At 64.9% G+C, this 22,055-nt stretch overlaps 1 protein-coding gene across 1 annotated transcript; it reads right to left on the minus strand.

The window, feature by feature from the left end:
* Positions 1-24: 24 nt before the first annotated feature.
* SLC22A18 (solute carrier family 22 member 18) lies at positions 25-20,761 on the minus strand. Its single transcript, XM_048217644.2, has 10 exons — positions 20,472-20,761; positions 16,771-16,868; positions 15,739-15,899; positions 15,308-15,440; positions 7,525-7,643; positions 6,153-6,260; positions 5,287-5,387; positions 2,537-2,638; positions 2,213-2,333; positions 25-260 (listed from the first exon to the last, which is right to left on the minus strand). Exons 1-10 carry the CDS (start codon positions 20,613-20,615, stop codon positions 73-75), a joined length of 1,275 nt encoding a protein of 424 aa, XP_048073601.1. The 5' UTR covers positions 20,616-20,761; the 3' UTR covers positions 25-72.
* Between the last annotated feature and the right edge of the window lie 1,294 nt (positions 20,762-22,055).

A 22,055-nucleotide genomic window follows, 5' to 3' on the forward strand; every position in this document is an offset into this window, starting at 1 on the left:
TCCACCCATGGCACTTCGCAGAAATCAGGCTGGAGGAGGAGTTTATTGCTGGTCTGTGCCCTGGGACCACGGTCACCACACTTTGTCTGTCTTCTGGGGCAGAGGCTGTCTCCAGAGCACCAGGAGGACAAGGATGTTGGTGGCAAACTGCACATGGCCGAAGACAGGGACCCCAAAGCTGCGGTACAGGAGGCCACCCACGGTGGGCCCCAGGGTGCGAGTCAAGGGCTGCACGGAGGCGCAGAGGCCCAGCATGGTGCCTAAGGAGTGGGGGTGGGGGGGGCAAGTCAGGCTCGGCCAGGTCCCTTGGCGCCACCACCCTGGCCACCTGCTCCCTGGACACAGCCAAGGCCTCCCCTGCCCTCCCATCCCCCCACCCCGCCTTTGCTCCCCTAGCTCCCTCCACCCAGACGTGTGGGTCTGCTGGTTTCAGACCACCCAGCCGGGCAGGGGCTGCGCTGGCACTTCTCAGATGCGGGGCTGAGCCTGCGCCCTGCCCCAGAAAGTTCCCCAGCACAGGAGGAGCCTGGGAGTGGAGCCACAGGTTGGGGGCCAGGCCCTGCCCTCCTAGGCCTGCCAGGGAGACCGGGCTGGGAACCAGGGAGGGTGGGCTTGGGGCTGGCGTGCCGGGCCGTGTGACACCCCCAGGATCGCCCCCACAGCCCCCACCCCCCTCATATGGACGGGAGAGTGCCCCCCACAGGCCTGGGGAGGGGCCACCCACCTGCCTCTCTGCACCCACTTCCCAGGCCCACCTTGCTGCCTGCGTCCCCGGCTACCTGACGCCCCTGTCCCTACGCCCCTGCCGGCCGCTATGCCCTGTGTGGGCACGCGTGTGTGGTATTGTCAACACGACATGTGCCCAGAGGGTCCTGGGCTCCTGGGGCTGAGCCCAGTCTCTCTCTCTCTCTCCCTCTCTCGTGTCCCCACTGGGCCAGCTGGGAGCGGCCTGGTGAGGCCCCGCCTGGGCTCAGGGCCGGGCGTGGGGGAAATTTAAGAGCGGCTTCTCCCATCGCCCACAGACACCGGGGAGCAATTACCGCCCCCTCTGTGGTCTCGGGTTCCCAGGCTGGTGCTGGGAACCAGCTCCTGGCTCCTTCCGAGCTGAGGGGTGGTGCTTCAGGCTCGGGGTGGCCCCGGCGGCTTGGGTCTGCTCTGCCCTCCTCCCTGCCAGGCCCTGCCCCCATCTCTCCATGCTCTGTTCCCCTGCCTCCTCCTGGCGTCTCCTGGGTGCCAGCCAGGCCACCACTCCAGGACACCCTCCAGGCCTGGCCCTGCCGCCCTGGGGAAGAGGCCTTGCCCATCAACCACCTGGTTCCCTCCTGGGCCTCTAGACCTCTGTTTATCCCTCCCGGACGGACAGGTGGATGGAGTGAGGGTTGGCCAGGCCCCCTGAGCTTTCCAGCTTGCTGGGTTCTTCACCCTCAGCCAGCCACAGGAGCCCGTGAACTTGGCCTGTCCCATGCCTGGACCATGCCTGCCAGGAGCAGGGGGTGTGGGCAGCAGCCGGGGCACTGTCAAGCCCAGGGACCTGAGTCTGGATGGGAGACTCAGGCCTCAAGAAAGAGAGCTAGATGCAGAGTGAGGGCTGGGGGTCCCTGTCTGGGGACACCTGTGTCCTACTGGGGGGGGCTGGGGGCTTCCTAGGTTTAACCAGCTCTGTGCCCTCCTTCACTCACTCAGGAACACCTGCACCCCCCCCCCCCACCGGTGCTGGGGAGGGAACAGAAGACTGGCTCCTGCCTCCCAGCCTCGCAGGCAAGCCCCTTCCTGTGCTGCCCACGCTTGGCCCCACTGGGCTGTCTTCCTAACTGGCCTCTGCAGGAGATTTTCAGGTCCACACCTCCCTCCACACCTCTGCCCAGCTGGGATGCCTAGAATGCCGTCTTTCCGTCGTCCTTTTTAGTGAAATCCTGCCCATGCTTCAGACCCAAACCAGACACCACCTCCGGGAAGCCCTCTTCCCATCCCCCAGGCCCAGCCCAGCCAGGTGGCCAATTCTCACCTGAGCCATCTTGCAGCCCGCCCCCCGACCCCGCCCACTCAGGCCCCAGGCCGCCCACCGCACTCAACACTCACTGGGTCAGGGAGACCCAGCCTGAAATCGGGGGAGCTGCTCCATCTGCAGCTGCCCAGAAGGCTTTCCAGAGAGGACAGCCTGGGGCACCCCAGGCCCTTGCCCCTCCCTGGCTCCCAGGGATGCAGCTCTCACCCGTGTCTGAAGCCGAGACAGCCTTGGTCAGCATGCTGTCGGTGACCACGTTGAGGGCACACAGGCCGAAGACCAGGCCAGGCATCAAGAGGCAGAAGTGGAAGACGTTGGACATCAGGGCCTGGCATGGGGCAGGGCAGGGAGGCCATGGGGCAGGGGGCCACACAGGACCAGGAAGGAAGGGCCCCCTCCCTGAAGTCCCATGGAGGGCAGCCCTGGGTAGGGGTGGAGAAGCTCTAATGCCTACTGGGCATGTGCAGAGGGCCGGGGGATGGGCCCGGGACCCTGCCCCGAGTGGGGAACAGCCCAGAGGGACATTCTCACCATGGCCAGTCCCACCACGATGAAGACCAGCGTGCTGGCCCGGAGTAGGGCCCCCTCGGAGAAGTGGCTGCTCAGCCGTCCGATGACCAGGCCCTGAATGACCTGGGGAGATGGGGGAGGGGTGGTGGTGGGAGGGTCTGGGCCGGGGCCACCCCTGCAGCTGGGGACCTCCCTTGGGGACCCCTCCCAGCCCTAGCAGGCACCAGGTCAGAGTAGAAGAGTGGGTCCCAAACTCTGTGTGTCAGCAGCAAGGGCCCTGGGGAGACGGGCTGGCCGAGGCCTCCCACGGGCACCCGGACGCTCGCGCGGCCGCTCAGAGGGCTGGGGTCCCCTCCAAAACGGATCTCACCGCACTGCTTCCAACTAGAACCATGAATGTCCTTTAAAACACCCTACTTTCAGACTTGCTTTATCTTAGATTCTTTGCTTGCTTGCTTGCTTTGTAGAGGAAGGTCTCCTGGGCAAGTCCCCCCCGCACGGCACAGCTGGAGGGGGCCCGACAGCGCGGGAGGGCGAGTCTGGCCTCCGCGTCCCTACAGACACCCGGACAGATCCCTGGCACGGGGCTCTTGGGCCCCAGTTTCCCTGTTCAACTAAAAGATCCTAAACTTCGTGCCTTGCAAGGCCGCGGCCCGGAGTTACAGGCCTGTCGGCTCACGCCGCCTGAAGCACCCGCGTTCCGTGCACCCCTCTACTGCACCCTGAGCTGGGGGGCCTCGTCAGACCATATCCAGCCTCTGCATGGACCGTCTCCGCAGCCCCCACCCCAGTCTGAGCAAATCCAGATCCTTCTTGCCCTTCAGACCATCCCCCAACACACACACACACACACACACACACACACACACACACACACGTCCTCAGAGCCAAGCCCTCTGCCTCGGTACCCTCAGCAGCCCGTGAGCGCCCCACCCCCAGGCCCTTTGCACCTGCAGCCCTCTCAGCCCCGGATCCACTGCCCCATCTGCCCTTCTAAGGACCTTATTCTCCTGCGACGTGCTAGTCACCCCTGACACATCAGACGAGTAGGTGGTTGGGGGGCTTATCTCTGTCCCCCCCACCCCGTCTGACAGAAGCCCCCCATTACCGTGGTGGCATGGCGCCTGGGGGTGGGCGAAGGCGCAGCGGGGGCTCTCGCAGGAGGGGCTGCGAGGGATAGCGGTCGGCAAGTCCCCTGGGGTGGTGATGCCACGCCCGCACGCGAGCACCACCTGGGCTGCCACTCCCCCCTGGCCCCCAACCCCAGTGCCCACCCCACACCCAGGGAGCGGGGAGGGGATGCTCTGGTCCCACTGGGGTTGGGCTGCAGCCACCACGCTTCAGGGTGGGCCAGGAAATGGTTTGTGGAGGGAGGCAGCTGGTGGGAGCCCAGCTGTGGGGGGCCAGGCCCTCCGTGAGCAGCCCTACCACCCCGGGGGCCCGGGGGCAGGGAGGTGCCTGATGAAGGAGGCTTCAGGCCTTTCTCTGTAGACACAAACTGCCCCCCCCCCCCGCCCGTCTGCCCGCAGAGCCTCCAGATGCAGTTGGGCCCCAGCTGCCCCCAGGGTCCGGCACCAACCCTACAGGGGCCCGAGACCCAGGCCCGTCTCAGGCAGGGTCACCATTGTGCCCCTTGTCCCTGACCGGGCCACAGGCTCCTAGTCTGTCTAAGGGTCTCAAGGGGTCTGCTGGCTTTAGCTGACACACAGACCTGGTCTCCCAGGGGCAGCCACTTAGAACCGGGCTGCAGGGGCCCCCAAACCCGGCATGCTGTCCCTGTTGTTACTTCGTGTTTGTCGCCTGCTTCCCCGCCAGGCTGGCCCTTCCTGCCCCGCCCGCCGCCACGCTGAGGGCCCCCCTGCCCCCCCGCTGTGCACAGCAGCCGCAGGAGCTGCTATTTTAGCCCCACGCTCCAGACCAGTCCTAGGCCCAGGGGCGTGCGGAGCAGATGGCCTGGAGGTGCTGGGAATGTCACGTGCTTCTGGAGAGGTCCAGGGCTACCTCCCCCCAGACGGGCCCAGAATAGCCCCTCCCGCACTCCAGCTGTCGGGCAGCCGTCCAGGGTGGCGGCAGCGCATCGCCACCTGTCCCGCCACCCCAGGGCCTGGTGCAGATCCAGGAGGAGCGGGGCCCGCGAGCTGGCGCACCGGACACCTGTCCCACCTGGACACGCTTCTCGGGCTTCTCCTGACTGGCAGTGGCCAGGCTGGGGGCATCTCACAAGGACAGAGAGTGACCGTCACTCGGGTGGGGCTTTCCGAGGTGGCCGGTCTGTTCTGAGTGTGTGGCCACGTCGTCACCCCCACCAGCCAGGGTGCTCGGCCTTGCTGGACGGACAAGGGGACGGAGACCCAGAGCTCGGGGAGCTTGCCTGCTGTGGGCAGTCAGCCTTGGCCCACGCCCCACCACTGGGCGCTGCTCCTGCCCCGGCCTTCCGAGACACGCTCAGTGGATTGTGGACCCTCGACCTGCTTCCTGACGGGAGGCCAAGGGCTCCCCAGCCTCCACGGGGTGCTAGCCTCCTTCCTCCCCTCTCAGTCCCCCAGGCAGCGCAGTGGCGTGGACTCAGGCCTGTCGGTGGCAGCCTTGAGCAGGGGGAGGCGGGCAAGCTTGCTGGGGAGGGGGGAGCGTGCACCCTGGGAGGCGGGAGGGCAGCCGGAAGCGAACTGTCAGCGCCGTGGAGAAACTGAGGCTGGCAGGCTGCGAGGTCCGCCGCATCAAAGACCCCTGACCCACCCAAGGCACGCCAGGAACACCGGGCAACCACTCACCATCTGGAGAACCCCGAAGAAGGACGTGAGGTAGCCGGCCTGTGCGGCATCCAACTGGAAGAAGTCCATGGAGATGATGGAGAACATGACCATGAAGAGTCCTGGGAGGGGGGAGGGGCTTCCTGGTCATCCCCAAGCCCCTGGCCTCAGGGCCCACCTCCCCTGTCAGCCGGGCTGGGAGCCCTGGTCTGGCCACAGTGACCGACGGCTTTCTGGGGATTTTGTGGACCTGTGGCATGGCAAGCGAGGCCCCAGGGACCGATGGACACTGTGCACAGGAAGTTGCCAGAAGCTTCCTCATGGCCAGGCTGGCCAGAGCCCAGGGCGTCCTGGATGAGGGCCATTGGGAGGTGGGGGGGCCCGGGGCTGACAATGTGGGAGGAGGTGACTCCGGACCACTGGTGGCCCCCAGAGGTCCCTTTTGCTGAAGTCAGCCATTCTGGTCCCATTACTGGGACCCCGAAGAGCAGACCTGGATCTGGGACAGCTGGTGAGGGCCTGGCCGGGCAGCCCCCTCCGACCCCAGGACCTTTGCTTCTGCAAGGGTGAGAACTTTTGGGGGATGAGAGATGAACCCTTTCGTGCCAGCATGACACCTCATTAATTTGTCGTCTGGGCTGCCCCCCAGTTAAAGGATCCCAGAGTGGGGCTCAGAAACCGCAGGGCAGGGCACAGAGGACTGTGTATGAGGTGGGGGCCCTGCTTTTCTGTTCTTCCCCCTCCCCCCCCCACCCCGTGCAGCCGCTCGGCATGAACCAGGGGTCATCTCCTCGTCTGGGACCCAGTGCCAGGCGATGGCTCAGGGAGGGCGTGGAGCATGGGACAGTGGGTGGAGGGAGGGGTCCGTGCCAGGCGCTGGGACTCACCGGAGGGGAAGCCGGAAACCACCTTGACGAGGAACACAGGCAGGACCCCGGGCTGGAGCAGCACGCGGCTGATGGCCTTCAGGTCAAACACGCTTGCTTGGGTTCCGCCTGGGGGACACCGAGAGCCCGCTCAGACCATCGGGTGGCCCACTCTCCAGCTTGCCTGCCTGGTCTCATCCTGGCTGTGGGGGCTGGGCTGCGGGGTGGGAAGGAGGCCCCTCTCTGAGCCTGGCGTCCCACACCCCTGCTGGACACTAGCTCTCAGCAGATTCTCCTCCCTCTGGCTTTGGCACCTGCTCAGGGGAACAGGAGCCGACAGCTCCCAGCACGCCCTGTCCCCGGGCCCCTTAGGGGCAGCTCGGTGCGCTCCCGGGGCTGAGTTCTCAGTCCTACCAGCCCAGGGAGGCGTTGGGAAACAGTGCCTCTGCTCACGGGCTACCCGGCTTGGCCCGGGCACTCTTGCCTCCGACCTATGTGACCAGGGTGGTGGCCCGCTGGCCTCGCCGGAAGCCAATAGGGAGTGGGGGCCCCTGTCTGGCTGCGAGCGACCACCATATAGTGACCCGGTGGCCATCGCTGAGCATTCTGGCATTGGCTTCTAGCTGTGCGCAGCCTTGTGCCCCCTGCCCTCCCCCTCTATCCAGCCCTCCCGGGGGTCCGCCTGTATTTGGCTCTTCCTCTGACCCCTGGCTGGCATGTCCTCCCTCCTGACCTCTCAGTCCCCTGGGCACAGAGACATGGGGTCCTCCGCTGGCCCCTCTGTGGAGCCCTGACCTTCCCTGTGGGCCCAGGAGGCCCCACATGGCCTCGCTGGCACTGCTCTGCCCCCCCCCCCCCCCGGGGCTTCCCCAGAACCACGCTCCTGTGCACCGCAGCGCCTGCGGCTCTGGGACTCAGGATCCTGGCTAACCGCACCCGTGGTCCGTCCCATCCTCCCTGGGCCTGCCCCGACCTCTCCCCTGCTTCCAGCCTCAGCCTCTCTGAGCCCCCATGCTTTCCTCCCCCGAGACTGCACCCACTCAGCTCTGACGGTGTCGGCAGCCCGCAGACTCCTGGCACTCCAGAGCGGCTCGCAGAGGGAAAGAGGGCGTGAGCGGCCCCTAAATTCTACCCCCTGCTCCGTGTGCTGTTGCCTGCAGCCCGCACGCCCGCCTCAGTGGGTAGGAAGCCACTGTGGTCGCTTTGGTACGTCCAGGTCTCGGCTGACCCTCCCTGAAGGGAGGTCCAGGGTGCTGGCTGGTGAGGCTGAGGGCTCATGCCTCATAGCGGTGCAGCACCAGGCACGGTGTGCCTGGCGGGGCTCCCCTGGAGGGCTTACCCGGGCCGTGTGCCTGGCAGAGCTTTCCTGGCAGGGCTCCCCTGGCGGGCTTACCTGGCGGGGCAGCTGGGGTGGGGGCGCTGGCCCCTTTAGTGCTGCTGGGGATGAAGGTGTAGCTGAGGGTGGCTGCCACGAGGTTGGCCACAAGAGCCACGAAAGCTGGACATCGAAGCCTGGGGGTGACAGTAGTGGTCACACAGGACGTGGGTCCCTGTGTATGGGCACCGCATTTGGCATCTCCCCCTGGGGCCCCTTCAGCTACGCTTCGTTCTCCACCGCTGAGAACAGCTCAAACCCCACCGGCCGCAGCCCCACTGCCTGTGACCCGGGGGACGGGGACTGCGACCCTCAGGGCACATTCATTAGGGGATGGGATGATGGAGCGGATGAAGCTGTCCCCGTGCCCCACGCTCACGCTGCAGCCGCCGCCTCCGGCATCCCGCCACGCGGATCCCGGGTCTCCGAGGGTGGGCAGTGGCCAGCGCCGGGGAGCTGAGCCCTGGAGGGCTGGAGCGGAGTCTCCCAGGAGGTGGTGGGCTCCCAGATTGCCGAGGGGTAGGAAGGCCCTCAGAGGACTGGCCTGGGGCACGCGTGTGTGCGTTTGTGTGTATGTGCACGTGTGTGGGCGTGCGTGTGAGCGTGCGTGCGTGTGAGCGAGCGCGTGTGCATGCGTGTGAGCGCGTGTGTGTGCGCATGCACGTGCACGCACCCCCTGCTCCCAGCCAGGGCAGGGGCGTCACACATCTGGGGGCCCAGGACTCAGCTCCAGGCTGGGTCTTCCCACATGGAGGAGCTCCCTGGGCAGCCCTGGCAGAAGTGGGCCGGTCGTGAGTCCTGCCCATTCGACAGAGGAGCAAACTGAGGTTCCCAGAGGAAAAACCCTGTCCCTGGAACCGTCCTCGTCCTTCTGGTAGGACTGGAGGGGCCTCCTGGGGTGGGGGACGGCTCAGCGGTTCCTTTGGGTGACACGCGTCTGGCCCTTGGGTGATGGGGAATTTGGTGCCAGGCGGCACTGGAGTCTGGGCTCCAGGAGGGGGTGCGCAGGAGGCTGAGGTGCAGGGGTGGCAGGGAGCCTGGGCACGGAAGACCATGGGACCCCCAGACGGCCTCATGGCGCCTCTCCCCCCTCCACTCTGTAGGCCTCAGGAGCCCCCAGCCATGGCGCCCCTCTTCCTGCAGGGCGGGGCACGCTGGGCTTGGGAAGGGGCTTCAGACGCCGCCCTCAGGATGCCCTCCCTCCCGCCTGCACAGACCAGGGACCCCGACTCAGGTGAGCCCCTCAGCTTGGGCTTCTGAAGAAGTCCCTCCCCACCGTGAGTCACTACTTGGAAACTCAGCCCCTGACCCCTGGAAGGGCCAGGAGGCAGCGCAGGCCCTGGGGGCTGGTCCTTCTGATCATCACCATTTCTCCCGGAGGCCAACCCAGCCCCCTCCCAGGGTGGAGGGGGGAGATAGGAAGGAATGGAAAACTTACTGAGAAAGGCCCCGCTCTGACCTTCTAGGCTGGCGTGTGGCCCCAGGGCCCTTCCCCTCAGCCGCAGAGAAAACTCCTATACATCCTGCAAGAGCCTTTCTCTGCAAGCCCCTGGCACTCTGCCCCTGGTGGGCACGAGAGGGGCCTGCTCCATCAGATGGCTAGTACCTGGCCCCAAAGACAAGTGTGCCAGCGGAGGGGACCCTGCACCAAGACCCCAGGGAACATCAGGCCATGGGACACACATGTGAGCTGTTTGAAAGCACCACATCCTGACCCAAACCTCACCAGAGCCCCCAGATCTGCCCTGTTCGGGCCTTGACACAAGGAGCCCTTGGCCCTCTGCGGAGTGCAAAGAAAGGACTTCCCCGCCCCTCCCCACCACAGCTCACGTATGTGCACACAGACACACAGGGGCACACACGTGTGCACGCACACGCAGAGCTCCTGCGGGAGACCACAGGCAGGAGAGGCCCTGTTCCAATGGAGTCGGGGGGCCAGTGGGGGCGGAGACCACCCCCTATCTCTGACTAGGTGGTCAGCATTGGAGCTGGCACTTGTCCAGCCTGCACGTGTTGCTCACCCTCCCCTCCCCTCCCCCACTGGACCATCTCTGGCCCCCCCTCCGACCCCCACTGCCCGGGATGGTGGACATTCAGGCCTCTGACCACCAGGCTTCCACGCGGATGGGCATTTCCACCGACCGACAGGTCAGAGGGTCAGAGGCCTGTGCTCAGTCCCCTGGGGAGGGCCGAGGCCAGCCCAGGAGGAAGACCCCTCCTCAGGCTGGCAGGGACTGATCTGTGACGTGGGCAGGGACACCCTGGCCCTGACGGCCGGCCCCAGAGAGAAGGGCCCTTTCTTCAGGACCAGCGCGTCATTGTTTGGGGCCTGGAGGGCAGGGACAGAACCTGCTTTCTTTCCAGATGCCCCGGAAACTCGAGGGAGCAGAGGCGGCCGCTTGGATGGCCTATTCCGGGAGGCTGGTGACAAGCGAGGGCCGTGTGGTGGCAAGGAGCCAGGCCCCTTCTTGTGGCATCTCACCCACTCCTTGCATGAAGACTGGGAAACCAAAGGGATCACGGGGACCCTGGGGGCCCCGGAGGGAGTTGGGAGCCTCAGCATCCCAGGGGATGTGGGGGGTGTCCTTCCCTCCCTCACAGCCCCCTCCAACTCTCCCAGGACAAATGCTGGGGTGGGGGGACGAGCAGAAGGCAAGGGCAATGACGCGGCGGGCCAGCTCAGCGCCGCCCCCCCCCCCCCAAGCGCGGAGGGCCGTCTCCTGGGCCTGGGTCTTCTCTAGCCTGGTGCCCCCCACCCCCGCCCAGCCCCGGGGCGCTGCTCTGTCCTCCAGAACACAGCTCGGCGCCCCTCCCCAGGGACCTTCAGGTCAACCTTCGGGTCAGTGCGCCCCTGAGCACGGGGCAGAGGCAGCTCCCCAGCCAGGGGCCTCTGGCCTCCTTTGTGCAGGATCCCGCGGGACGGCCGCGTCCCGTTGTTGTTGCCTCACTGGGGCCCAGTTACAAATTGAGTGTCGACCACGACGGCAGGCAACGTCCAGCATGCCTTTGTCCACCCAACCCTTTTGTTTTTGGTTGAATGGACGGACAGGAGGCGGGAGGAATAGAGGCCATGGAGGGGCTCCGGGCAGGACTCTGGGCTCCCGAGTCTCTTTGTCCTTTTGCCCTTCTCCGCAGCGAACTTGCTAGGTGACCTCCTTTCCTCAGATGCAGATGAGGGCTGGACTCCCTGGGGTCCACCCTCCCGGGACACCCTGTCCCCACCCTCAATGGTTGCACAGGTTCCCAGAGGGCAGACTGGCCGTCCCGGAGCCCAGCCCATGGGCCACAGTCTGTCGTGGCTGGTCACCAGTGCTAGTAGATTGGTCCGAGGCGCAGATGGCCCGCCTTTCCTCCTCAGCTCAAGGGCCCACCGTGTGCCAACACGACATCGTCAGGAGGGCGGTGGGCTAGGCCATCCGCCCACCCTGCGTGGACACCATGCTTTTGTCCCCTCCACCCGACCCTGTCCGTCCATAAGGTAACAGTACCACTGAGGTTAGGGCTGCCCTCACCCTGGTCTGAGGCTCCCCTAGCCCCGGGGGGCTCAGGGCCTCCTGGATGGCACACCCCTGTCCTATCCAACCTGGAGGACAGGCTGCGGGCAGCTGGGACCCAGCTTCACGTGATACCTGGCTCCAAAAGTCACCAGAGTCACTGGATGTCGGCCTGGGGCTTGGGGTGCAGAAGTCACCCTGCCCTGCCAAATCCTACCATCCTGTAGCTAGAACAATGTCTGAAAACGGAAGTCCTGTGGGGCCACTCCTGATTCAGCCTTCCTCTGTCTTCCAAGTCCCAGAAAAAAGGCCGAGAAGCCTTGTCTGGCCTGACCCTTTGTAGGCCTCCGTGTTCCCCGAGCACCTGATCCCTCCAGTTCCAACCACACAGGCCTCCAAGCATGTCCCAAGCTCCTTCCTGCCCCAGGGCCTTTGCACAGGCTTTCCCTCTGCCTGGAACACTGCCCATGCCAGTCCTACCTTCAACAGCTGATTTCTCCCTCTCCTCTCAGGTCTAAGCTGAGCTTACGCTCGGCCAGCTGGGCCCTGTCTGTGCACTTCCCCATGCCCGAGACACCCAGATCCTTCTACCGGGTCCCTGTGTCCCCCCACCAGTGGTGGGGAGAGCCTCTGTGAGCCATCGTGAGCACCAAGTAGAGCAGGCCGCCTGGCTGACCCACGAGTACTCCCGTCTCATTCATTCAGGGCAGCCCTGAGTGTTTACTCATTAACTTCCAGGGGAAGCAGTGGTGTCACCGTGTCACCGTGTCAGTAGTGCGGAAACCCTCTGTCAGCAGGATAAGGGCTTCCCATTCCCCCGGCCAGACCCGAGGCTGAGATAACATGCCAAGTCCTCGGGGAGATAAGGAGTGTCGTAAAATCCCTCTGAGTCATGGAGGGCCCACCCGGCGAAGCTTGTGCTGCCAGATCAGGGCCACTCACAGGCCAGCCGGTGCCTGGGAGTGCTGCCTGGTGACACTGACCTCCAGGGTCTGTAGCTGGAGGCTGCCCCAGCCTGGTGCGAATCCTCCCCAGCCTCTGTGAATTGCTATCCTCGTGGGCATCTGTCCAAATCCCGAGCCCTGTCAGAGGACAGAGTCCCCTCTGTACCCAACACTGTGTGTTCAACGGCTTTTCAGCACTCAGCGCGTGGGGGCCTGCCCGCTCCAAGTCCCGCAGTCAGGCCTGGGGCTCCCCCTTGTCCACTGTCAGCAGTGTTCGTTGGGCAGGTGGCTCCCCTTTCCAGGAATCCCTGGACCCCTTGCCCTGGGACCTGACTCAGGGCCATGAGTCACAGAGCACCCCCCACCTGCTAAGTGACTCAGGGGCCTGGGCCCTCTGTGGGAGCTAGGCCTCCCAGCTGGAGCTCCAGGCTGAACCCAAACCAGTTAAACCAGTGGCCCTCCCACACCCTGAGGCTGCCAAGGCCACTTCCTCTCTCTGCTCCCCTGCTCCCTGGAGGTGAGAACATGGCTGAGGCCTTTTAGGGGAGGGGTCACAAGAGGTGGGGCGGGCAGGAAGGTGGCGGCCAGGGAGCTCTGACAGCGTGCCTTGACGCAATGTGGCCCTTGGCCCAGGAGGACAGGAAGACAGGGCACTGGCCCTTGCCATGGGGTACTGGGGTCCTGGAGCCCACTTTCCCTGGGCCTTAGACGGGGACCTGGAGCTCCATGGGGGAGACTCACTCTCCCAGGGACCTCAGTTTTCCCACCCATCAAAGGAAAAATAGGGGCTATAAAGCACCTTATATCTTGGGATGAAAGAAGGCAGGGAAGCCAATGGATTGTTCTGGAAGGTAAGGGCAGGGGTGCAGGCAATCTTGGGGGCTGCTCGGGGGAGCAGGCAGTGAGTGGTGTCTTCTGGGCCAGTAGCTGGGATGGAGGGAAAGGAAGGTGATGGCAGAGGGGACATGGGTGGGACTGGCCGGGGGGGCGGGGGGTTCTAGACAGCCCGCACACACCAGAGCCAGTGCAGGTGGCCCAGTTCACAGGTGAGAACACCTGTCCAGGGGATGGTCGGTGCCCCACGGCCCCTGGTAGCAGGTGGCTGGACCGTTGGGAGTCCAGGTGGGTGGGGCAGCATGGGGGGCTCCTCCCTGCCCTGCCTCTCCCTCTCCTGCACCCTCTTCCCGCCTTGGCCCCATTTACACGCTCCCAACCCTCTTTCTTTTCTTCCCGGGAAGACTGGGGCCCTCTTTCTCTCGCTCCCACTACCCCAGCGGCTCGTGTGCAGGCAGAACCCGCGGTCGCTGCTACCCTATAAGCGCCTCCCCTCCGTGACCCACGTGCCCCTTGGCTTCTGGAATGTTCTCCTTGATCTCCTTCCCTTCATGTCCTCACTGTGCCTCCTCCTTGACCCCGCTTCTGATATGAAGTGCCCAGCTGGGGCCCAGGGCTTGACCGCCCATGTGAGGATACAGCCCTGCTTTGCCCGACTACACACCCCTTCACTCAGCTGCCCGGTCCACAGCTGCCTGGACTGCCTCCTGGGCACAAGAGCAGCCCAATGGAGGCCCAAGTTCCACCGGCCCTGTGCGTTGCTCAGATCTCAGCAAGGTTCACACCCGCATCCCGCCCATAGGCAAAACTGAGGCCGACCCTGCCCTCTGCCCTCTGCCCCACTGCCACCCCTGGTCCAGCTGCCCCCCTCTCCTGCCTGGACTGGTACAAGAGGTGGCCCTCGCTCCCACGTTCTCCACACAGTAGCCGGGTCCCCCCCTGCCCCTGCTCCACCTGCCCAGGGCTCCATGGCCGGGCCTCCTGCACACCTCCCCTCCATCCCCCCCTGCTCCCCTACTCCAGCCACACCGGCCTCCTCGATTCCCCAACCTCAGGGCCTTTGCATTTGCTGGGTCTTTGCTTCCCAGACGTCCTCCTGCCTCCCCCCTCACTTCCTTCGGGCGAGGCCCTGGTGACCACCTGCCCAACTGCCCTCGGTCCTGCTGTATTAGTTTTTACACGACGAGGCTCACCCTGACATTATAACACGTGTCATTCTTGCTTTATCCGAGGACTTGGCCTATCCCATTCACCACCGCATCCTAGAACCTGGAATCCCAGGGCACTTAGTAGCTGTTCAGTAAACACCAGTGACAGATGAATGGAGCCATCGTCCCCACTCCAGCCTCCTGCCCGAGGAGCTCAGCAGAGACAGACATCCACAAGCCAGGCTCTGATGAAAATACTGGGGGTGGGGGGTGGGGGGTGGGGACAAAGACCTCCCTTCATACAGGGAGCTGGTATAACAAGGCCACCCTCCCCTCTTGTTCCCCAGTCCCTGGGATCAGTCATCACTTGGCCAAATCAACTGCCGTTGGGGTCTGTCGCACAGCGTCATTCAAGATTGGAAGGCCTGTGGTCAACAGAGGTGCCTGCGTGTCCGTGTGTGTGATTCGTGTATGAGTGTGAGTGTGTGTGTGTGTGTGTGTGTGTGATTCAGAGCCCAGGAAGGCTTCTCGCCTGAATGGAGTCCCAGGGAACCTCCCCAGGCCTGCACAGGGCAGTTGGGTCACCAGCTGGCACACAGCCTCCACCCACAGCTGGGCACTCACCTTCCAGACCGAAAGCAAAGACTTGGGTCTGAATGAAGGCAAGGGGCAAGGTCCACTCTATGAAAGAGGCCGATTTTGAGTGGGTGTTGGGGCGTTGGGGCGCTGGGGCGGGAGGAGGAACAGGGTGGGGTGATCGTTTCCCAGCGGCGGAAACGAGGTGCCCCTCCCTCGCCTGGTGGGGCCTCTACAGGGCTAGGTGTCTCTGGGTCCAAGGTTAAGCTCTTCTCCCAGGCCGCACTCCAGGGCCGCGGGTACAGACGGCTCCGTGCAGTTACTAAACCCCAGAAGCTAGGTCTGGTTGCCCCCAGCGGCCCCAGCCCAGGGCCACATGGTGCCCACGGGTCAGGCCGGGACCCCGCCTCCAGGGCCTGCCCTCCGGTTTCTCTAGGTCCAGCCTGATTTCCATGGGACCCCTGGAGGTGGCACGTCCCCCTAGCTGGGACCTCCTGGGGCCAAGAGGCCGGGGGCGGCCCTGCGCCCGCGCTGTCCCGGAGCGCACCTGCGGGGTTGCAACCCGAGGAGAAGGTGCGGTGCAGCCAAGGGACCCCAGCCCTCGCGCTCCTGCTCCGGCCCCGCCCACCAGCCGGCCCCGCCCACCCACTAACCCCGCCCACCGTGTGGGGCCGGACGGATCTTCCTTCGCCTGACCCGAGCTGCTCAACCTGCACATGGAGAAACCGAGGCTCGGTCTCATCCTTCCTGCCTCCTGGCCCGCCCCCCCGCCCGCCCCCGTCCGCTTCCCGCCTTGGCCACTCACCCGTACGCGGCGCTCAGGGTCCCGCCGAGCAGCGAGCCGAAGATCATGCCGACTCCGAAACACAGGCCCAGCCGGCCCAGGGCCGCTGGCCGCTCCTCAGGCGCGGATAGGTCGGCGATGACCATCTGAGCGGCTGGGGGAGGAGCGGGGGGCTGAGCCGGGAGGCCCCCTCGAGGAGCCCCTTGCGGCCCAGGCCACGCCCCCACCCGCCCCTCCCCCACCTGCTCCCCAGGCCATGTCCCTGTGTCACCACCACCACTCCCCCCCCCCCCCCCCCGCCACCGCTCCACCCCAGTCTTGCTCTCGGGTCCAGACCGGCACCCAGAGGGTGACCTCCGTCCCACGCTCTGGCTCTGGCCATCCCCCACCTCCCTGCCCCCGGGCTCTCCGGACGTGCCCCGCCCCCCTGCAGGTGCCTTACTTGGCCCTACCTGGCAGCCCCTGCATGAGTGCAGCCGGTAAGGGCGAGGCGTAGAGCAAGGCCACGCCGGGCAGGGCCGGGCTGCAAGCGGCCGCCAAGAGCAGGTAGAAGGCTGAGGATGCCAGGAAGTTGAGCGTGAACGCGGCCCGCGCCCCACGCTGATCAGCGAACCTGGGGGAGCGTGGAACTGTGAGCCCCACGGATACCAGGGGGGGTCCTGTCTCCTCTGCCCCTGACGCCCACCCCGTGGGGCTGCCGGGTCTCTAGGCCCCAGGGATCCCCTCATGGCCCGTCAGGGAGACCTGCGTGCAGGACGTTCCGGGAGGGCCCTCTGCTTCCCCATGCTTAGCACTGCCACAGCCTGCGGTGACCTGGGGGTGTCTGACCCAGACCGCGTTCCCGCTCCCTTCGAGAATACCTTGCGGGGTCCCAGTGGAGCACGGGCCTGCGGGTTGTACAGTGTCTCCCTGGGGCGCCTGGGGGGCTCATCACTTAAGAGGCTGCCTTCGGCTCAGGTCATGATATCAGGATCCCCCGGAGCCAGATGGAGCCCTGGGTCAGGGTCCCTGCTCAGCGGGGAGCCTGCTTCTCCCTCTGCCCCTCCCCCTGCTTGTGCGCTCTCTTTCTCCCTCAAATAAATAAATAAAATCTTAAAAAAAAAAAAAAAGGGTCTCCCAGGCTCCAGCCCTTTCTCCACCGGCCCCCAAGCAGCCCCAGGAAACCCTCCAGAGCCCCTGATCTGTCTGACTTTACCGCCTCTGGAGCCCCATTTCTGCGCAGTTACCCTAAAGATCTGACTCCTGCCACAGTGATCTGCCCCCCTCAGGGTTTGTGGGGGGTTGTCTGCGGCCCCGTCCCTGAGCCCCACGCTCCCGCCTGCAGCAGCCCCAAGGCCAGTGGGGGTCCAGGGGTCGGGAAGAGCTGTGGGTGGTGCGCCCAGGCCCAGGTCTGGGAAGCTGGCGTGACCCAGCCCATGAGGTCCAAGGGGCAGGCCCAGGTCATCATGGGCGGAGGGCCCCCAAACTTCCCTGCCCCCTGGTACCTGCCAAACACAGGCCCACCCAGCAGCTGAAGCACGCCGAAGGCCGTCTGCAGGTAGCCGAAGGCCACGGAGTCCAGGCCCAGCCGCCGGGTCAGGTACTGCAAACACAGGAGGGGCCCACGGGAAGGGTCAGGAAGTCGGGGGTTGCAGTGGGTCAGGAGTGGGAGAGGTAGCCCTGAACTGCGGGGGGAGATCCCTCTGACCACACTGTGGTGTGCCTGGCAGGGGCCCTCGGGCCTGGACCTCGGCTACGTAGAGTGAGGAGCCCGTTGGGGCCTCTGGGTCCGGCTTCGCTGGGCCCAGCGCTCAGTGAAGGCGGCTGCTGGCCCTCCTTCCCCTCTGCAGGGCACGCCTCATCCATTCGAAGCTGCCTGGTGGACCGGAGCATCTTCCAGCCCAGCAAGACATGGTCCCCAAATGCCCTGATGATCTCCAGAAGGTGGCCCATTTCCCAGCAGGACATGGTCCTGCTCCTTGGGGCTCCCAACCTCTACCTGGGGAGGTAAAGGCCATGACCAGTGTCTCTCCAGAGAACGGGAGGAGTCCTGGGGACCCCAGATTAGCCCGCTGTAATCCTGACCTCAATATCCCCCACTCTGGCCTCTTGAGTTCCCGGCCCCTCCCTCCAGTGATGCCACCTGTTATAGGTTGAATTGGGACCCCCCCTAGTCCTAATGCTCGGTGTCCCGAATGTGACCATATTTGGAGATAGAGTCTTTACAGAGGGAACCAAGTTCAAGTGAGGTCTTTGAGGGGGTTTGGTATCTTCACACAGAGGGGAGTTTTGGGCATGCCCCGCGGGACAGCCGTGTCAGGGGATAGACAGAGGCAGATAATGGAATATGTGGGGAGTCCCTGGGACCAGCAGAAGCTGGAAGAGGCAGGAAGGACCCTCCCCTGCAGGCCTCAGAGGGAGGCCTGAGACCCCGGGATTCAGACTCGTGGCTTCCAGGCTGTGAGACAGTAAGCTTCTGTGGCTCTAAGCCCCAGGAAACAGATACGCCTCATCCCCGACCCCATGCCCTGTATTCTCCCCAGGCTCAGTCAAGGGCATCCCTCCGCCTTCCTTCTTTCTTGCATGCACACCCCCTTCCCCAGTGCAGCTGAAATCCCAGGGCAACGGGCAGTCTCCCTCCTCCTGGCATGGGGTGGGGGGCGGGGGGCAGCTGGGAGGCAGCGCTGAACCCCGCTGGAGAAGCCCGAAGCCCTGCTGTCTGTCTGGGTCTCTCCTGTTGGTGCCCTTGACTCGGTGATCACCCCGCGTTCCCCTAATGAGTCCACGCTCTCCCCGACCCCACTGCATCCCTCCTTCTCGCACTCATACCTGCCTTGTCCCCCCCCCCATCCCTGCTGCCACCAGGAGGCAGAATACCTGCCCACCTACATCGTCCTCACCTGAGTCACTGTCTCCTTGGCATCCCGCCACCTCCCCCCTCCCCAAGGATGGGGCTCCCCAAGGTCTCCTCTCTCTGACCCCATTAGCGGTGGCACCCCTGCTGCTGTCTCTCCTGTTTTCCCTCCACCCCTCCCCTCTGGCTACCACCCTGAAGCTTGTTCCCTTTAGAGAAAAACCGTCCGAGGAGCTGCCTAGCGTCTGCCCCTCCCCTTGCCTCTCCCACCCCATGACCATCAGGGGCTCCCCTCCTCTGCGGCCCCAGGCTTGGCTCTGCTGCTCCCCCCACTTGCATGACACGTGCCTCAGGACGCCCTCCCTGCGTGACCCCCACTCCTGCTCTGCTCAGGTTCACTCCAGGGAGCCCAGCTGGGTCCCAGGACAGCCGCTGCTATCGCAGGACCTCTCTCCTGTACAGCCTCTGGCTCTCCACTCCGTGTCTAGAAGCATCTGGAATTCAGCACATCCAGGACTGGCTCCGCATTGGTCTCCCCCAAGGACCGGCTCCTCTGCTCCATGGCTGATGCCTCTGCCCTTGCAAAGGTTCAGGTCCAAATCCTCAGTGTCATCCCTGACCTCCCCTCTTTCTTGCACAGCCACACCCAACCCACCAGCAACTCCTGGGCTCAACCTTCACCATAGACCTCGAGGCCAACAGCTTCCTGCCTTTCCCATGGCCAACACCCTCCTGGAGTCCTCGCAGCTGTTTCCGGGTCCTTACCTCCAGCTCCCCTCTGCTCACTCCTCTCTAGCCTCATTGTTCTCACTACTGCCCCAGGGCCTTTGCACCAGCCAGGCTTGCTCTTTGTTTCCTATAAGCCTGCCTTCTGGGGGATGCTTTCCTGTGCCCCGTCTGTGGGCACTCCCAGCCCCTGCAGCGCCTTCTCTCTCACACAGCACAGTCTAAGGAGTGTGTAGCCTGTGCTCGCTATATTCCAAGTTCTGAGAACAGAATGCACCTAGTAGGTGCTCAGGGAGCATTTGTGGAATGATAGGTTCCACCCTTACTCTGTGCTTGAACTGTTCACTCATCACTCCCCGCACCAACCCTCCCAGGGAGGGACGTTGTGACCCAGGTCACGATGGGACAGCAAGGCATCTGCCCAGCCCACCTGGTACTAAGGAAAGGAGTCAGGCCTCGGGGGCGGGGAGTCAGGGCTCACCATTTGGCCTGAAGCTCCTGCCATGCCCACAACGGCGACAGAGGCAGTGCCCCCTCCCACCCGGATCCCCGGATCCCCGGTATGGGCTGCTCAGGAGAATCCCCTGGGGAACTTTTAAGAAGGGGCCTGTGGGGGGCGCCTGGGTAGCGCAGTCGTTAAAGCGTCTGCCTTCGGCTCAGGGCGTAATCCCGGCGTTCTGGGATCCAGTCCCACATCGGGCTCCTCCGCTGGGAGCCTGCTTCTTCCTCTCCCACTCCCCTGCTGTGTTCCCTCTCTTGCTGGCTGTCTCTCTGTCACACAAATAAATAAAATCTTTAAAAAAAAAAGAAGAAGAAGAAGAAGGGGCCTGTGGCTGTGCCACGGCCCCACCCAGACCAGACGGGAAGGCCCTCTGGGACTTCCAAAGCCCCCTGGGTGCTGTTGCCCCGGCCAGCTCGACGGGGGTCTGTTGAAGGGACCAGCAGGAGGGCAAAGATGGACTCTGCGGACAGCGGGTGGGCGGGCACCGAGCGCTGACCATGGCCGTTTAGCCAACAACCGCCTACTATCACTGGGCAGAGTTCCAGACCAGGGGAGGCAGCCGGGGAGGAGACAGGGCCAGCCCCGCCCCCACGCCCTGGTCAGGGAGACAGAAAGAATTTAGTATCTGGAACAGCATGTGGGGCGTGGGCAACCTGCAGGAGGATGGACCCAGCAGGGCCTGGATGGAGGGAAAGAGGCTCTAGGGTCCAGGCAGGTGGTGGGAGGGAGGGCTCCCTCGGAGGAGGCCCAAGCAGAGGCCTGAGCGCGGAAGGGACAGGAGCCGAGCAGGTGTTGGGGTGGCGGATCAATAGGGCAATGGCCCCCAGTAGGGTGGGAGGGACGGAGCCAGGCCAGCCAGGGGGAGGGGCACTGCCACCAGAAGGGCTGCGTGGCAGTGGGGGTGGCTCCCTATGGCCCCTCCCTGGGGCTGCCGTTCACCGGAGCTCAAGAAGTGCTGATGGAGGGCCCAGGAGGCACAGTCCCCAGGTTCCCCAACGAGGAGCCCTGGCAGCCCTGCGCCCCCACCCCCCGCCCCTGCCGCTGTGCCGATGGAAGATGAGAGGGACCGTGGGGCACACGGGTGGCCAGGCCGCCCCGGGCGGAGGGGGGGGCGGGTTACTCACTGGCATGATGGAGAACCGCATGAAAAGGCAGGTGAGTTCCAGGGCAAATAGCACGTAGGTGAGGAGAATGACCCGGGGACGGCCCAGAGTGCCCATGCCGCCGGAGTGTTGGCGCTGGCCCCTGGGGGCTCTGGCTCCCCGCATGCCGGGCAGGTGCGGCAGGAGAGCCTGGACGGATCCGAGCAGGAGGTCAGCACAGCGGGCAGGGGGCAAAAGTCGTGTTGTGCTGGGCGAGGGTGCTGAGTCACGGGGCGGGAGGCGGGCAGCACCTGGCCTAGCCTCTTGTCCCGGAGAGGGCCTGTGGGAGAGACCGGAGCTGCAGGACCCCCACCTGGGCTTCAAGCCACCTGCTATGTGACCGTAGGCCACTCTTGCCCTCGGAGAACATGGCAGGTGGACCTCCCCCTCCACCAGCGACAGCTCTGGGTCTGTGGGCAACACAGCTGCCATGCGACCTGACACAGACACTGCCCGCTAGCGTGGACCAGGCTTCGCGCCCCCCGTGCCTCACACAGGAAGTCACCGGTCCCGCATTTTAAGAGGGAAGCCCCATTTTCGAGGCCCAGACGGCTGCTGACTACAGTTCAGGTAGGGGCCTCCTGCACGTGCGGGCTTCTATATTTCAGGTTCCTGTTCTGGGACGGGGGCTCCTTAGGCCCAGAGTGCCCCCCCACCCTTCAGAGCAGCTTCCGGAGGAAGGCTTAGCCCCCTCACCCACTCCTCCAGCCAGAGCCCAAGGGGGCTTTGGTGTGGCCTGAGGGTGGGGTGGGGGCCACAGCTCAGCCTTGCAGGCCCCCCGGCAGGGCAGCCCTGCTTCAGCTCCGGTTATCCGCTGTCCAGCCCGCAGCCGGCAGAAACCAGATTCAGTGGCTCCCTGGAAGCCTCCGCAGAGTTTTACCGAATGAATACGGAGTTGTACCGTTAAGCCCTGGGGTGGCCTTCAGAGCCTGGGGTCCAGGGGTGGGGGCGGAGGCGGGTGACAGCAGGAGGAAGCCCCAGCTGCTGCCTCTGGCGCTGTCCCCATCCCGGTTCGGGGAGGTTGGGGGAGGTGGGTAGAGGCTGAGAGCCTCAGGTCAGGAGCGGGCTGGCCGCTCAGAGGCCCCATGCTGCAAGGGGTAGGGTCAGGGGACGCCCTTGCCAGAGTGAGCTCTGGCACCTGCCTTGCCCTAGGGCATGGGTCCAGTGGGGTGAGCCCTTCTGGGGTGAGCTCCGGCCTGGCCCTTCTGTTGCTGGGCTCAGGCACCCACATTCTCCGGGTGACCTGAGACTCGGCCTTCCTGGGGTGACCCGGGACTCTGGCCTAACATGTCCTGAGAGGCCAGGTCCCCCCTCTCCCCCTGCGGCTTTTCTCCCAGGTTGGTGGGAGAGGCAGGGACTCTGATTTCTAGAAGGGGCCGAGTGTTTAGTCCACGCATGGCAGAGTGGGGAGGAGGATGGGGCAGAGGGACTGGGGACAGGGGCTGGAAAGGATAAGAGGGGAGGGGGTGGAGGGAAGGAAGGGAGAGGGGAAAGGAAGGGTAGGCTCAGGGTCTGGTCTGCCCCTTCCCTAAGGTCTGCACAGAGATCCAGAGGAGGGGCGGGGGA

Source organism: Ursus arctos, unplaced genomic scaffold (assembly GCF_023065955.2).
Source record: "Ursus arctos isolate Adak ecotype North America unplaced genomic scaffold, UrsArc2.0 scaffold_23, whole genome shotgun sequence".
Lineage (NCBI taxonomy): Eukaryota > Metazoa > Chordata > Mammalia > Carnivora > Ursidae > Ursus > Ursus arctos.

Coding starts and splice junctions, on each gene's coding strand:
- SLC22A18 (XM_048217644.2), bottom strand. CDS start 20,615: ATGCGGGGAGCCAGAGCCCCCAGGGGCCAGCGCCAACACTCCGGCGGC. Junction 15,441..15,738: donor ACTCATGCAGGGGCTGCCAG/GTAGGGCCAAGT, acceptor CTCCTCCCCCAG/CCGCTCAGATGGTCATCGCC. Junction 261..2,212: donor TGTCTCGGCTTCAGACACGG/GTGAGAGCTGCA, acceptor CCCACTCCTTAG/GCACCATGCTGGGCCTCTGC.